The sequence below is a fragment of the Oryctolagus cuniculus genome, chromosome 17 (genome assembly GCF_051225735.1).
Source record: "Oryctolagus cuniculus isolate XC-2025 breed Fujian yellow rabbit chromosome 17, ASM5122573v1, whole genome shotgun sequence".
Classification (NCBI taxonomy): Eukaryota; Metazoa; Chordata; class Mammalia; order Lagomorpha; family Leporidae; genus Oryctolagus; species Oryctolagus cuniculus.
The window spans coordinates 45,630,997-45,645,827 of NC_142883.1; the positions used below are offsets into that span (position 1 = coordinate 45,630,997).

At 42.9% G+C, this 14,831-nt stretch overlaps 1 protein-coding gene across 2 annotated transcripts in view; it reads right to left on the reverse strand.

The window, feature by feature from the left end:
* Positions 1-14,831, reverse strand: part of BLMH (bleomycin hydrolase) — a 51,820-nt gene that overhangs the window by 18,506 nt on the left and 18,483 nt on the right. The window contains exons 7-11 of one of the 2 annotated variants that reach the window (XM_002718903.6): positions 10,651-10,806; positions 9,146-9,304; positions 8,953-9,020; positions 6,101-6,218; positions 350-419 (exon numbers count right to left, since the gene is read on the reverse strand). In XM_002718903.6, the coding sequence (XP_002718949.1) occupies positions 350-419; positions 6,101-6,218; positions 8,953-9,020; positions 9,146-9,304; positions 10,651-10,806 (571 nt within the window). The remainder of the gene's footprint in view (positions 1-349; positions 420-6,100; positions 6,219-8,952; positions 9,021-9,145; positions 9,305-10,650; positions 10,807-14,831) is intronic. The other variant, XM_051824607.3, reaches the window with a different exon arrangement.

Genomic DNA, 14,831 nt, shown 5'->3' on the forward strand with positions numbered 1-14,831 from the left:
GCAACAGTTAAAAACACACTCAATGGCATTGAGCAAGCTTCCTGGCAAAGGGCCCTCAACCTTATCACAGCTGAGTGGCTCTGGTACAGGAGGTATAGTAGGGTCAGCATGGTTTGGAACAAATGCAAACACGTACTGGTCCCAGAGTCAACCCAGGGGTTCAGGCATGCCATACTACCGCAGGAACCCTGGGGCAACCCAGATACTCATTTTTTTTTTCCTGTCAAATAATCTAAGTGAAAGGCATCAATTAGTGAGAAGTCCTCCATGCTGGAGTGGCTTCTACTCAGAGGCAGGTGGTGGAGCGGACCCAAGTCAGCTGAAGTTGGTATTACCACATCAAGCTCACCTTTGTGGCCATGGTCTTCACCCCACGAATTCTCCACTCTCCATTTCACAAATACACCATCCCGATCATCCTGCAAGAGAGTGGACGACAGGGTACAGTCTGAAGCTACAGTGCCCCTGAGGGCCATCATGTAACCAGCTCGTCTGCAGCAACTCAGAATACACAGCCTGCTCTGCACAGCCCTCATGCACAGGAGGAGGCCTTCCATCCCCTACCACCATGAAGGGATCCTTCAATAAAGCAGAGTTTGAATCTCCTGGGGTAAAATACAACACAGCAGTAAATAACATATTTTCTTCACACTCTAACCTACACAGAAAATAAGCAAGTAAAAATGCTAGTTAGCGAAGGAAAATGAAATCTTTGAAATTACCAAAGGCACTGAATGCATTTGAAGCCAAGGACCCACTTTTCATCATTTGGTACTTTTTGCAAAGGCATCCCAATGTATTTATTTTAGGTATGAGTCAAAGACCTAGTCTGACTTTTTAAAAGCAAAGCAAGGGGCCAGTGCTGTGGCATAGTGGGTAAAGCTGCTGCCTGCAGTGCCAGCATCCCATATGGACACCTGTTGCTCCCCGTCTTCGTGGAGGAACGACACAGGACCCTGCGCTGTTCTTTCGTCTGCTCGGCCCTTCCCAGGTTTGCTGCTGGTTCTTCCTGGGTTGGCTACCGACCCTTCCACCTCCGTGGAAGGGCGGTTCCCCCTGCCACTTTCCCCACTTCCGCGGGGGAGCGGCACACCGCCGGCCGGCTCTCTCGGGGGCTGCACAGGTGTTCCTTCAGATAGATGTTCCTGGTGCATGTTGTCTCTCTCCTCCTTTATAGTCCTCTTCCACCAATCCCAACTCTGCTACCCACATGCCGAGTACGCTGCTCTCCTCCAATCAGGAGCAGGTCCTACAGTTTATTGGTTGAACTGGAGGCAGCTGTGTAGAAGCTGTTACTCCCTTCTCAGCGCCATATTGTGGGAGAGCAGATGCACAGAATAAGTCTTAATTCCAGTAACTTAGTCTAGTCCGAGTTGCTCCCAGTTGCTCCCCACAGACACCAGTTCAAGTCCTGGCTGCTCCACTTCCAATCCCGCTCTCTGCTATGGCCTGGGAAAGCAGTGGAAGATGACCTAGGTCCTTGGGCCCCTGCATCTGCATGGGAGACCCAGAGGAGGCTCCTTTTTGGATCAGCACAGCTCCGACAATTGCGGCTATCTGGGAGTGAACCAATGGATGGAAGACTTCTGTCTCTGTCTGTCTCTCTGACTCTGGGTAACTCAGCCTTTCAAATAAATAAATCTTTAAAAAACAAACAAACAAACAAAAAAAAAACAAAGCAAACACATTCCATCATACTGCCTTATTTTCTACTTAGGGAAACCAAGTATGATACTCTCCAAATGTGTTCTTTTACTTAACTCAGTTACACAAATACTGAATTTAATATACAAGAGACTGAATGGCAAAGCAGAAGTAAAAAGAGCATTTCAAAACAAAGCCCAGGCAGTTTTGCTCTTTCTCTTCTATCTTCACTCATAAAATAAGCTCAATTTTCATCTCCTTAAAGAGAGAGTGAGGAGCAGGCATTTGGCCCAGTGTTTAGGACACCCATGTCACATAGTACCTTGATTCTACACTTGGATCCCCTCCTGCTAAGGCAGACTCTGAAATGCAGCAGTGATGGTTCAAATAATTGGGTTCCTATTACCCATGTGGGAGAACTGGCTCTGGGCTTTGGCCCAGGACAGCCTGAAGTGTTGAGAGCATTTGGGGAGTAAGCTAGCAGATGGAAGCTCACTGTCTCTCAAATCAATAAATAAACAAAAATTCTTAAAAAGAGAGCTGTTTATCGTGATGGTTTTCACTTATAGCCTCTACTACAGCGAGTTACAAGAGGAAGCTCCATTTGGGAAAAGACTCCCCTCCTTCACGTCTACCCAGGACAGTGGCTGATGTCAAAACAACTTAAATCTTTGTAGCATGAGAGAGTGCTGACCCTTGTATTATCTCCTAATGATTTCATCTGTCAACTCCCACTTGCATATCACTGCCTGACGAGTCTCTTCTGCATGGGCTTTGACTCCCTTTGGCTCTGCTGACCTGAACACTCTACTCGGGGCGGTTTCTTTGGATCTCAGCAATTTTCAGTCTTGGAAATAGCCAACAAACCTAGCTCCAAGTTTCAAACACTCTTAACTCTACAAACAACCTTGAACTATACATTCTAGGGCTGGCATATTAGATGTCTGGTTTTTTCATGCCCTTCATTGTAGTCTGTCTTTATTATCCCTTTTTACTATCACTGTTATAATCTATATCACCTAAAGTCATTTACTTGTTACAGTTAAGAAGCCTTATCCTGGCCAGTGAATTCCTGCATGATCTGGATCAAATTGTTCTCTGGGCCATCCACTAGTTAGGAATGACAATACCAGACCTCTTTGCAGGGGCTCCATGAAATCAGCAACAAGAAAGAACACTGTAGAAATACAGCTACTAGTATATGTTTATATTATTATTCAAATGTAGCTCAAACTAGTTTTAGTGGTCAAAACTCTTGGGGGATGATTTCAATACAAAATCCTAGCTATAATATAAATTCTGCTTTATATTATTAGCATGTAAAGTCATTCTACTTCCCTGAGGAAATAAATTGTGCCAAAGAATGGAAGTTCCAAAAAAAATCAGAGAGAGTACTCATGACTTTTATTTCTGAAAAATAGGAATACTCTACAACAAAGATGGAAAACAGCAAAAAGCTGAATGTCTCCTGCAAATTACAAGAGGTCATTTTGCTTTTTTAAAAATAGCCCTTTGGGGAGCTGGCATTGTGGCGTAGTGGATAAAGCCGCCACCTGCAGCACCAGCATTCCATTTGGGCACTGGTTAGAGTCCTAGCTGTTCCACTTTCGATCCAGCTCTCTGTTATGGCCTGGGAAAGCAGCAGAAGATGGCCCAGGTCCTTGGGCTCCTGCACCTGCAAGGGAGACCCAGAGGAAGCTCCTGGCTCCTGGCTCCGGATCGGTGCAGCTCCAGCCATTACGTCCAATTGGGAAGTGAACCAGTGATGGAAGACCTCTCTCTCTCTCTTTCTCTGCCTCTCCTCGCTCTGCAACTCTGATTTTCAAATAAATAAAACAAATCTTTAAAGAAAAAATTAGCCTTCAGGGGCCAGCGCTGTGAAACAGCAGGTGAAGCTGCTGCCTGCAATGCCAGCATCCATAAGGGCACCAGTTTGTATCTCGGCTGCTCTACTTCCCATCAAGCGCCCTGTTAATGGCCTGGGAAAGCAGTGAAAGATGTCCCAAGTGTTTGGGTCCTTACCACCCACCTGGGGGAACTGAAAGAGCTTCTGACTCGGGCCTGGCCCAGCTCTAGCCTTTGTGGCTATCTGGGAAGCGAACCAGTAGATGGAAGATCTCTCTCTACATGTCTTCCTCTCTCTGTAACTATTTTTCAAATATACAAATCAATCTTTTTTTAAAAAAATAGCCTTAAATACAGTTTAAAAGTTTAACTTTAAAGACCTATAATTATAAATCCACTGAATTTTACAATATAGCTGGCCCAAACATAAATATGAACAAATTATTCCACTTACTCTTGAAAAACGCCTCCCAGTGTTTTGCTTCTAATGTCAAAAAGGCACTCTCATTTAAAATATCTTATCAGTTAATTTTATGTTTTGTTTATATTATATCAAGCATGAGAATTAAATTGAAGTGATAAAAAAATTTTTCATTTATTTGATAGGCAGAATGACACAGTGAGAAACATATTGAGAGTTTCCATCCACTGGTTTACTCCACAAATGCCCAAAACAGCCAGGACTGGGTCAAGCTGAAGCCAGGAGTCAGGAACTCCACCCATGTTTCACACATGGGTAGCAGGAATCTAAGTACTTGGGCCATCATCTACTGCCTCCCAGGAACATTAGTAGGAAACTGGATCAGAAGCAGAGGTGGGACTAGATACCAGGCACTCTTAAGATGTGGATGCCCTACATGGTGGTTTGACCCACTGCATCACAAGGTCCACCTGTAGGGTGACAAAAATTTTCTTTTATAAAGATGATTTATTTATTTGAAAGGCACAGTAATGGAGAGAGAGGGAGACAAAGAGAGATCTTCCATCTGCTGGTTTACTCCTCAAATGGCTACAATAGCCAGGCTGAAGTCAGGAGCGAGAAACTCCATCCTGGTCTCCTATGTGGGTGGCAGGGGCCCACGTACTTGGGCCATCTACTACTGCCTTCCCAGGGACATTAACAGGAAGCTGGATCAAAAGCAGAGCAGACATGACTGAAACCAACATTCCTAAGTGAGATGCCAGCATCATAAGCAGTGGCTTAAGCTGCTGTGCTACAATACTGGTCCCAAAACTTAAATCATCTTGTGCCATCATGCAATGGTGCTTCCTATTCTACCCAGGTAATACCAATAAAACTTCACATATTCTTCTGTTTCTTGGTGTGGGACTCTCACTAACTATACAGCTGAGACTGCCAAGGAATGAGGAAAGCAGCTCAATTACAAGATTTCAATCTCTATGTTTATATACGAAAATTACCTCACCATCAGGAATATCAGCACAGGAGGCCTGCTTAGTTCAGAGTACTGTTAATGTTGTCCTGTGTTTGATTCCCCATCAAACAGAATTTCTCCAAGTTCTACTACTTAAAGACCTAGCCTTGGGATGAGCAGTTGGTCTAGCAGTTAAGACATCTGTGTCCCATACTGGAGTGCCTGGATTCAATCCTAGCTCCGGCTCTTGATTCCAGCTTTCTGCCAGTGAAGACCCTGGGAGGCAGCAAGTGATGGTTCAAGCAGCTGGGTCTCTGCCACCCACGTAGGAAACCTGGATTGGGTTTCCAGCTCCTGGCTCCAGTCCAGCCTTGGTCATTACAGGCATCTGGAAAGCAAACCAGGAGATGGGAGCTCTCTGCTCTCTCTCTGCCTGAAATTTGGCACAATGACATGCTAAGATATTCTTAAACATTTTAATGATCATAAATCTAGTAGGTAACATAGCAAAAACAATTTTCTAACAAATTATTTCCTAAAACAATCTACACAAGGTAGTTATTTAGGCAGGAAGCTTGTGGTGGTAAAGAATTCAAGAAGTTCTTCTTGCTTAAGACCTCCGAGTAGAGGGTTTGCTTAGCTAGCCTTTCTACAGCCTGGAGGTGGGACACTTATTTGTGAAAGATAAAATTTCAGTTGTTGTACCCAACACTGGGTCCTAGAACTTGTGATATTTATATTCAGAGTATTTCATAGCAAATTCAAAATACCTTTTACATCCAATTTCCAGAAGCTCTGCATAAATCCAGTAATGCACATTCAATCTGCAAATTACTGCCATTTAACTACAGAAAAAAGCTGATAATAGTGAAAGGAAGCGAAGTCCGAACATGGGTCATCAAGACGTGAGCACTCTTAGGACGCATTTTCTTTCTTTATAAAACAGAAGTTATCTCCTCTGAAGTGCCTTTGCTGACCTCTCTACCGACCAAGACCTTCCAAAGTTAACAGAAAATCGGTCACTCTCTGCTGACCCAAATTCTGCTCCTCATGGGAAGTTCTTATTTTCACTTCCTCTGAACATGCAGCCACGCCCCCAGTGATGCACTACAATGTCTTATTTGGAATCTAGCTTTGAACAGAAAGCATGCACACCAGGCATGAAGCTCTGCTGGGTAAACATGGATGGAAGTCCACCTGTGCAAACACTGCGGCAGGCATGCCGGGGGTCATACCTTCTCCGAGACAGCAGTGAAGGTCATGGCGTGGGTCATAAGCGACTCACCAAAAGTCAGTCTCTCAGCTTTATTCATGTTCTTCAAGGAGACACCAAACACTAACTCATGGTCATACCTGTAAAAAGAATGACAGCACAAAAGAAAGGAATACAATCAAGGGAGAAAACTGAATTCTGGTTATAAAAGGAACACAGAAGAAAATGGAGTGGCTCAACAACTCCAGATAAATATGGGCTGTAGCTGTGGCTCCTAAAGGAGAATACGGTTCGTGGAGAGTTCAGTCTCTCAATGGGGCTCTGTTCTCTATGTGTCACAAGAGTATGCAGGGAAATATGAAATGACTAAACATAAATTTACAGTATTAGAAGTTGATGAGTTTGTCCTGTCATTTTGCTAACTTTAAAAAAGAAGAAAAAGGCCGGCGCCGCGGCACACCAGGCTAATCCTCCGCCCGCAGCGCCGGCACACCAGGTTCTAGTCCCGGTCGGGGCGCCGGATTCTGTCCCAGTCGCTCCTCTTCCTGTCCAGCTCTCTGCTGTGGTCCGGGAGTACAGTGGAGGATGGCCCAGGTGCTTGGGCCCTGCACCCGCATGGGAGACCAGGAGGAAGCACCTGGCTCCTGGCTTCGGATCAGTGGGATGCGCCGGCTGTAGCACACTGGCCGCAGCGGCCATTGGAGGGTGAACCAGCGGTAAAAGGAAGACCTTTCTCTATCTCTCTCTCACTGTCCACTCTGTCAAAAAAAAAAAAAAAAAAAAAAGTCTCTTTTGAACTGGTGGAACCATCCAGTTTCTAAATTAATTTAAACCATTGTTGACTGTAGAATTTAAATAAATAATGCCAAAAATGTTGGAGACTATTCTCAAAAAAATTTGTTTTTAAGATTTATTTATTTATTTGAAAGTCAGAGTTACACAGAGAGAGAGAGAGGTCTTCCATCCGTTGGTTTACTCCCCAAATGGCCGCCACGGCCAAAGCTGCGCCGATTCGAAGCCAGGAGCAGCTTCTTCTGGGTCTCCCACACGGTGCAGGGGCCCAAGGACTTGGGCCAACATCTATTGCTTTCCCAGGCCACAGCAGAGAGCTGGATCGGAAGTAGAGCAGCCAGGTCTTGAACCAGCGACCATATGGGATGCAGGTGCTTCAGGCCAGGGCATTAACCCGCTGAGCCACAGCTGCGGCCCTTCTCAAAAATTTTTTAAATCCATTAATTCTTTTAGTAAATTTCTTTTCTCCTGTTAACTATGAAAATATTTACCCAGCTTACTCCAGGTAACAACTTCTTACAAACTACTACAATATGGTATATTTTAAAAGTTGGGGGGAGGGGCCAGCACTGTGGCATAGGTGGGTCAAGCCACAGCCTGCAGTGTTGGCATCCCATATGGGTGCCGGTTCAAGTCCTGGCTGCTTCACTTTGGATCCAGCTCTCTGAAATGGCCTGGGAAAGCAGCAGAAGATGGCCCAAGTCCTTGGGCCCCTGCACCCGTGTGGGAGACCCGGAAGAAGCTCCTGGCTTCTGGCTTCGGTTCGGCCCAGCTCCAGCCATTGCAACCAACTGGGGAGTGAACCAGCGGATGGAAGACTTCTCTTTCTCTGCCTCCGCCTCTCTGTAACTCTTTCAAATAAATAAATAATTCTTAAAACAAAAAAAAATTGGGGGGAGGGGGACAACTGTGGTGCCATGAGTTAAGCCATAGCTGCGACATGGCCATCCCATATGCGAGCACCAGTTAAGAGTCTTGGCTGCTCTGCTTCTCATCCAGCTCCCTGTTAATGCACCTGGGAAAGCAGTGGATGATGGTCTAAGTACTTGAGCACCTGCCACCCATGTGGGAGATTTGGATGAAGTTCCAGGTTCCTGTCTTTGGCCTGGTCTAGCCAGCCATTGTGGCTACTTGGGAAGTGGATCACTGGATGGAAGATCTTTCTTTTTAGAAGACTGACTCATTTATTTCAAAGTCAGAGCTACAGAGAGAGAGGGCAAGACAGAGAGAGAGAGATCTTCCATTCTCTAGTTCACTCTTTTTTTGAAAAAAAAAAAAAAATTTTTTTTTAAGATTTTATTTATCTGAGAAATAGAGTTACAGAGAGTCAGAGGGAAAGTCTTCCATCCGCTGGTTCACTCCCCAAATGGCCACAACTGCCAGAGCTGAGTCAGTCCAAAGCCAGGAGCCAAGAGCTTCTTCTGGGTCTCCTAAGTGGGTGCAGGGGCCCAAACACTTGGGCCATCTCTACTGCTTTCCTAGGCCATAGCAGAAAGCTAGATCAGAAGTGGAGCAGTTGGGACATGAACTGGCACCTATAGGAGATGCTGGCACTGCAGGCAGCAGCTTTACTTGCTATGCCACAATACTGGCTCCAGTATTTCAAATAAATAAACCAATCTTTAAAAAAAATACGGACTCAAATAATTTATTGTGCAAATGAGCCTTCACTGTCATAAAAAAAACCAGGAAGAATACAGGAAGTATGTACGCAAATTAGTCCTGCTTGTCATAAAGTCACCAAAGTTAGACTAGCAGTTTAAGAAAGGTCAAATAGCAAACAAGAGTTCTGGAAAACCTTCCATGGCATTCTCAAATGCACTAAGTAAATTTACACAGTAATCAATTATGTTTTAAAGCACCTTTCTCACACAGGATGGCTTTTTAGGAATATTCAACAATTTCTATTCAGATACAAAGTATGACCTTGATTTCCTGGGTTAGAGCAAACTCTACTGTATGCAAAGAAAAAGATCCACCCTTAATCTTTGGATGACTCCCAGAAGGATCATTTCATACCAAGAGTGAGCTCCAACAGCAACAACCCACATATAATGTCTATTTCAAATTTCTCACACTCACACATTCATGTCACTGAGGCCCAGCTTGCCATTGAAGTGTTTTCCAACATCACAGCCAAACCACACAGCCTAGAAATAAAGGAAAGAGGAAAAAAGAAAGTCAACATAAACCCTATTTTCCTATTACACCAAAGAAGTAAAAACAAAAAAAAGGCATTTTAACCCCAATGTGGAAGATACAAAAACCAACCAACCTCTCCATCTTTGATGGAAGCAGCAACCATCTTTTTCAAGAAGTCAATGGGTTGGTTGTTATATAGAGTTTTTCTCCCTCCTACCATATTGCTTAGGTAGTCTACCGTGTATAGTCTGTTATACTTGTGCTGGGGCCGAGGGTCATTCACAAAACAAATCTGTTGAGATCAAGAACATGCTGGTTACAACACAAAACCACGAATGTCAAACAAGGTACACACCTCTCCTCTAGGTTCATGCTTGTGTCCAGCTCCTCACCTCTGCCTAAGAGAAGGAGCACTACAGCCACACTGTTAAATAAAAAAGAAACAAGATGTGGCAAAATATCCCCGAGACAGGTCCTTGCATACCCTAATTAGCAAGAGGGATATCTTTGGCTGCTGTACCTACCTGTTTTTCCCACAGGTAAGACCTGCCCCAAAACTAATTCTGAAAACTGCATTCACTGAGAAAGACAAGACGGAGTGCGCATCACTATAAGAACCCTGTTCTCAGGTTACAACATAGTCTCAGCATCTGAAAATGGAAGAGTCACTAAGCCAATCAAAGGAAGAAGCTCTCTTATCTGGCTCAGCAGACGGGAGACTCAAAGGGAATAGGAAAAGCCAGAGGGGACACAAGCAAGTCTGCAGAGGAGTGCTGGAGGCCGGCATTATGACACAGTGGGTAAACCACTGCCTGCAATGCTGGCATCCCATATGCACACTGGTTGGAATCCCAGCTGCTCTACTTCTGATCCAGCTCCCTGCTAGTGGCCCCTGCACCCACATGGGAGACCTGAATGATGCTCCTGGCTCAGCCCTGGCTGCTGCAATCATATGGGGAGTAAACCAGATCTCTCTCTCTCTCTCTCTCTCTCTGTAGCTCTGACTTTCAAAAATAAATACATCTTTAAAGAAAAAAAAAAAGATTGCTGGCCTACAGTCAGAAGTCTCCAAAGGGGAACACTAGGAGAAGGTTGATCCTGGCATGATCAACTGTTCATTAGATACAGAAAATAGTTGAGAGGAGGGGAAAATAAAAGTTTGTTTAGTGTCTAGTTTGATGATCATGCGTGTTAACTCAGGAATCTGATACCCTTCCATACAATCTAGAGGCATTTGAAAGTAAACAGTGGCTGGGCCGGCGCCGCGGCTCAATAGGCTAATCCTCCACCTCTTCACCTAGTGGCGCTGGCACACCGGGTTCTAGTCCCAGTCGGGGCGCCGGATTCTGTCCCGGTTGCCCCTCTTCCAGGCCAGCTCTCTGCTGTGGCCAGGGAGTGCAGTGGAGGATGGCCCAAGTGCTTGGGCCCTGCACCCCATGGGAGACCAGGATAAGTACCTGGCTCCTGCCTTCGGATTGGCGTGGTGCGCCGGCACTGGTGGCCCTTGGAGGGTGAACCAACGGCAAAAGGGAAGACCTTTCTCTCTGTCTCTCTCTCACTGTCCACTCTGCCTGTCAAAAAAAAAAAAAAAAAGAAAGAAAAGAAAGTAAACAGTGGTTGACAACACCAGTCTCCAACCTTATCTTCCATGTTGAAGAGTGGTTTCACGTGTTGCCTGTAAAACTCCAAGGGTGTTATGGGGCCAATCTTCTGATAGTTTTTATCTTTGTCTCGATACTCCCAGGTGAATGTCTCTGGTGGATTGCCCAAACAGATGCACACCACTCGGAATATCTGCAGAGAGAAAGACAGATGAGCAATGGTTAAGGGACGTGTTCTGTTGTACTTCTTCATTTTTCTCAAGCTTGGGAAACCTAAGAAATGAGCGGCTGAACTCAATCCAGAAATTTTACAAGAAATCTAATATGGCTCCAAAAATCAGAAAGTTGTGCGGGGTCTGATACCAATCAGCTGTGAGTTCTCAAATAAACACTCTGAACAATGCAAATCTATTAATATTTAGTCCTTAGCACCTGTCCTGCAAATTACACTTCCTCAGGCAAGAAACTGCCCACCACTGACACCCAACAAGATCTGGGTTGTGCCTGGCTGGTTATTTTTCAAGTGACAAAGGATGACATATTTTATAAATGGATTTCCTTCCCTTTATGCATTGTGGTTTTCCTTCTATTGTGACAAGAGTCTTTATGTAAAATGTTTTTATGTAGATTATTACTAGAGAAAAAGTACTATTAGAAAAGGAGTAATTTTTGGTAATAAGGTACTAATTCTTAGGTTGTCAGACAAAAACAACCTGTTTTTCTAATGAAATCACAATACTTTCAGGTTACCATCATTATATTCCAAGAATATCTTTTATAGTATTTTCATCTTATACAAAGAAAAATAGAAGTATAAAGATATATACTTTATATGAGATCAGAAAAAATAAAGTATTTCTCTTCTATATTAAATTTCCTTATGTCTTTGAAAAAATGTAATATTCTAATCTTTTTCTCCCCTCCACAGTCACTACCCTGACTTAATCTCATCACTTAGTACCTGCATTATTTGTACCACACGTTTGGATACTCTATTACATTCAAGACAAATGAATCTTAAATGTATTAAGGCAGTTATTTTGTGCTAGATACTGCAAGTCTGCTAGGTTTACCTCTCAAAACATGCCCTCGAGGTACAGTCCCCATCCTTCACCCTTTTCTTTTTCAGAAGAGGTCAAGACCCAAAGAAATTAAATAATCTACTTAAGATCACATGCCAGTAACTGGCAGAATGCGATCTGAATTGAGGTCACATACTGGGGAAAAAAAAAAAAAAAAGTGTGCCCTTGGCTACAGGTTTTAAAAAGGAAACATTTACTGAATGCCTACTGTGCTGTACTAAATGCTGTATCATGTTGCTAGTCCTGTTAAAAATTGTGGTACATATTACACCCATTTAACATACAAGAAAACCAACAATCAGGGAAACAAATAACCTGTCTGAAGTCACAAAGCCAGTAAATGAAAAATAAAGATTTTAATTCAGGCTTGACTTCCACGCTGTTTCCAAAATATCATGTATTTTCTGGATTTTGGGGTTTCATATAATTTGTCCCCTACAAGAGATTCTAAACTTTTTAAGGATAAGGACCTTATGGATTATTTTGTTTCCTCTATAGGATCTGCACAGTTCTGGGCACAGGCCCTAGATATACCAACTGATTTGAACATTTTCTATTCTCCACATTACCACAGGATCATTCTAGTAGCACCACTTTCTTCAAGTGATTCCCCCGTTGAAGATCATTAATTCTCCCCCATTATCTCCTACAATAAACCCAACCCCATGACCTAATTTCTGTTTTCTTACTTAGGCATAACATTTGTTATGCACTAATGCACTAATCCTAAATGTACAGCTCAATGCAACTTTTAAAAATATAAGTACAGGGGGCTGGCGCAGTGGCGCAATAAGTTAATCCTCTGTCTACAGCGCCGGCATCCCATATGGGCACTGGTTCTAGTCCCGGCTGCTCCTCTTCCAGTCCACTCTGCTGTGGCCTTGGAAAGCAGTGGAGGATGGCCCAAGTGCTTGGGCCCCTGCACCCACATGGGAGACCGGGAAGAAGCTCTTGGCTCCTGGCTTCGGATTAGTGCAGCTCCGGCCATTGCAGCCACTTGGGGAGTAAACCAACGGAAGGAAGACCTTTCTGTCTCTCTCTCTCTTACTGTCTGTAACTCTACCTCTCAAATAAATAAATAAAATCTTTAAAAAATATATAAGTATAGATCCACATAATTAATACCATTTAGATCACCATACAGAATACTTCCTGGACTCCAGAGGTTCCTCGGCCCCGCAGGAGAATAACCTACACTCTCCCCAAGGTAACCACCATTTTGACTTCTAAAACCATTGATCAGTTCTGCCTATTCTTTAACTTCATATAAATGGATTCATCGAGCATACTCTTTTGTGCCTGGCTGCCTTTGGCCGACACAAAAATCCATAAGATTCATTTTTATTGCTGTGGGTATGAACAATTTTTTTTTCTTTATTGCTGTGATTCAACTATTTAACAGAAGTAGGTTAAGTTACAAAACAGGTTATGCTTGCCTTTAATTTCTTGCTTTGTTGTTTTCTAGGAGAGAATCTCTCTTCACTTGGATTTACTATTTATTTTATAAGCCTGAAGAGCTGGTCCTCTAACCACCTTTCTACTGATGATGTATCACTGGCAGGTTTGTGTCTAGCACAGAAAAAAGCAAGACAACACAGAAGTGATCTTAATTGAGTTACTCTGGCCAGATTAATGAGCTTTGATTATGGGCATAGATGAATGAGTCTGAGACTCACATGAACCAGAGGCATTTTTTGTTTGCTTAGCACCAAGGCTACAACTGGTAACTCCAGGAATCTGATATTATCAGAAGGATACTGGCACTGGCAATCATGGGCAAGACAATCACAGTGAAGGTGTGGGAGTACAGCCACAAGATACTGAGATTAGGAAGGTTTTATAGATTTGAATAATGTGTATTTTCAACTACTAACTGTTATCACATGTGTCTGTACATACACCAGTGGATCCGTGCTGGTCAATTCTCAGTTACCCAGAGGTGGTGAATCCAGCACAGGAAGGCCCGGAACAAAAAAGGAGGCAGCTGGGTCCAATGAACATTAAGATAACAAGAGCAATTTTGGATTACTTTTAAGCATATTCTAGAGATAAACATGAATGTTTTATGCTACACGTTGCATAGTACCTAACTGTACATTTGACTCTCTCTATCTGAAGTAAAAAGTGTTAAACTATTCCCTCCTTCTCCCAAAAAATACACTGGAGGAAATCTGCATTTCTGTTATCTAAATGAATTCTGTGATGAATCTTTTTTGCAAAATAATACTTAAGCCCTCTTGCTCATGTTTTATAAATTTGAATTTTATCAAATACACATTTAACACATAAATGAAGGTAAAGGTGACATCTCTTTCATCTTAGATTTTAATAAAACTATCATTAGAGGCATGTTTTAAGCTATTTGTTTACCATGATTATAAATTATCCAAAGTCATTCACATTTAAGTCAGTCTGCAACACTTTGGAAGGAGTATTTGGCTCTAAGCCAAATAATTAAAGTTAGTTAAATGAGCTCTAATTGAAAAAAAATTCTCCAAAGCATAATCTCTAAGGGTCCCTGATATTATGTTTTTTTGATGAGAGACTGCCGTTCTGAAATAGCAGTCCCTGTTCCCAGAGGTACAAAAACAGCAGCAAGCTTTGGATAGCCCAGCCTGCTCTCTGGTGGGCAAGGCGGGAGTGTCACCTGATTCTTACAGGATGCACTCAGCATTCAGGACAGAAAAAGATGCTGAACATTGTACACATGTCATTATGCAGAACTGAATAAGGTAACAGTACAATCAGAATCCTCAGAATAGAATCACCTAGTAGAACACAGTTTTTTCAGGAAAATGTATTTCTGACTTGAAATTGTTCACTCTCATTCTAATTCTTCTGATCTTTCTCTCCTTTATTTTTTTCCCTAGCATTTACCTTGTGGCATGTAATACTTCTTACATATTTTAATGTCTCTCCCTATTAGTGAACTATATTAAAGTAGGGATCCTTATCTATTTTATTCATTGCTGAATTGTTAAAGGCTAGAACAGTGCCAGGTTTATATATATTAAAAAAATATTTATTCAACACACAAGGTGAAATTGTGATTTCAGACCAAACTTAAGTGTCAGAACCAATCTGATTTAAAAATTACTAAAATTGGGGCCAGCACTCTGGCGCAGCCGGTTAAAAG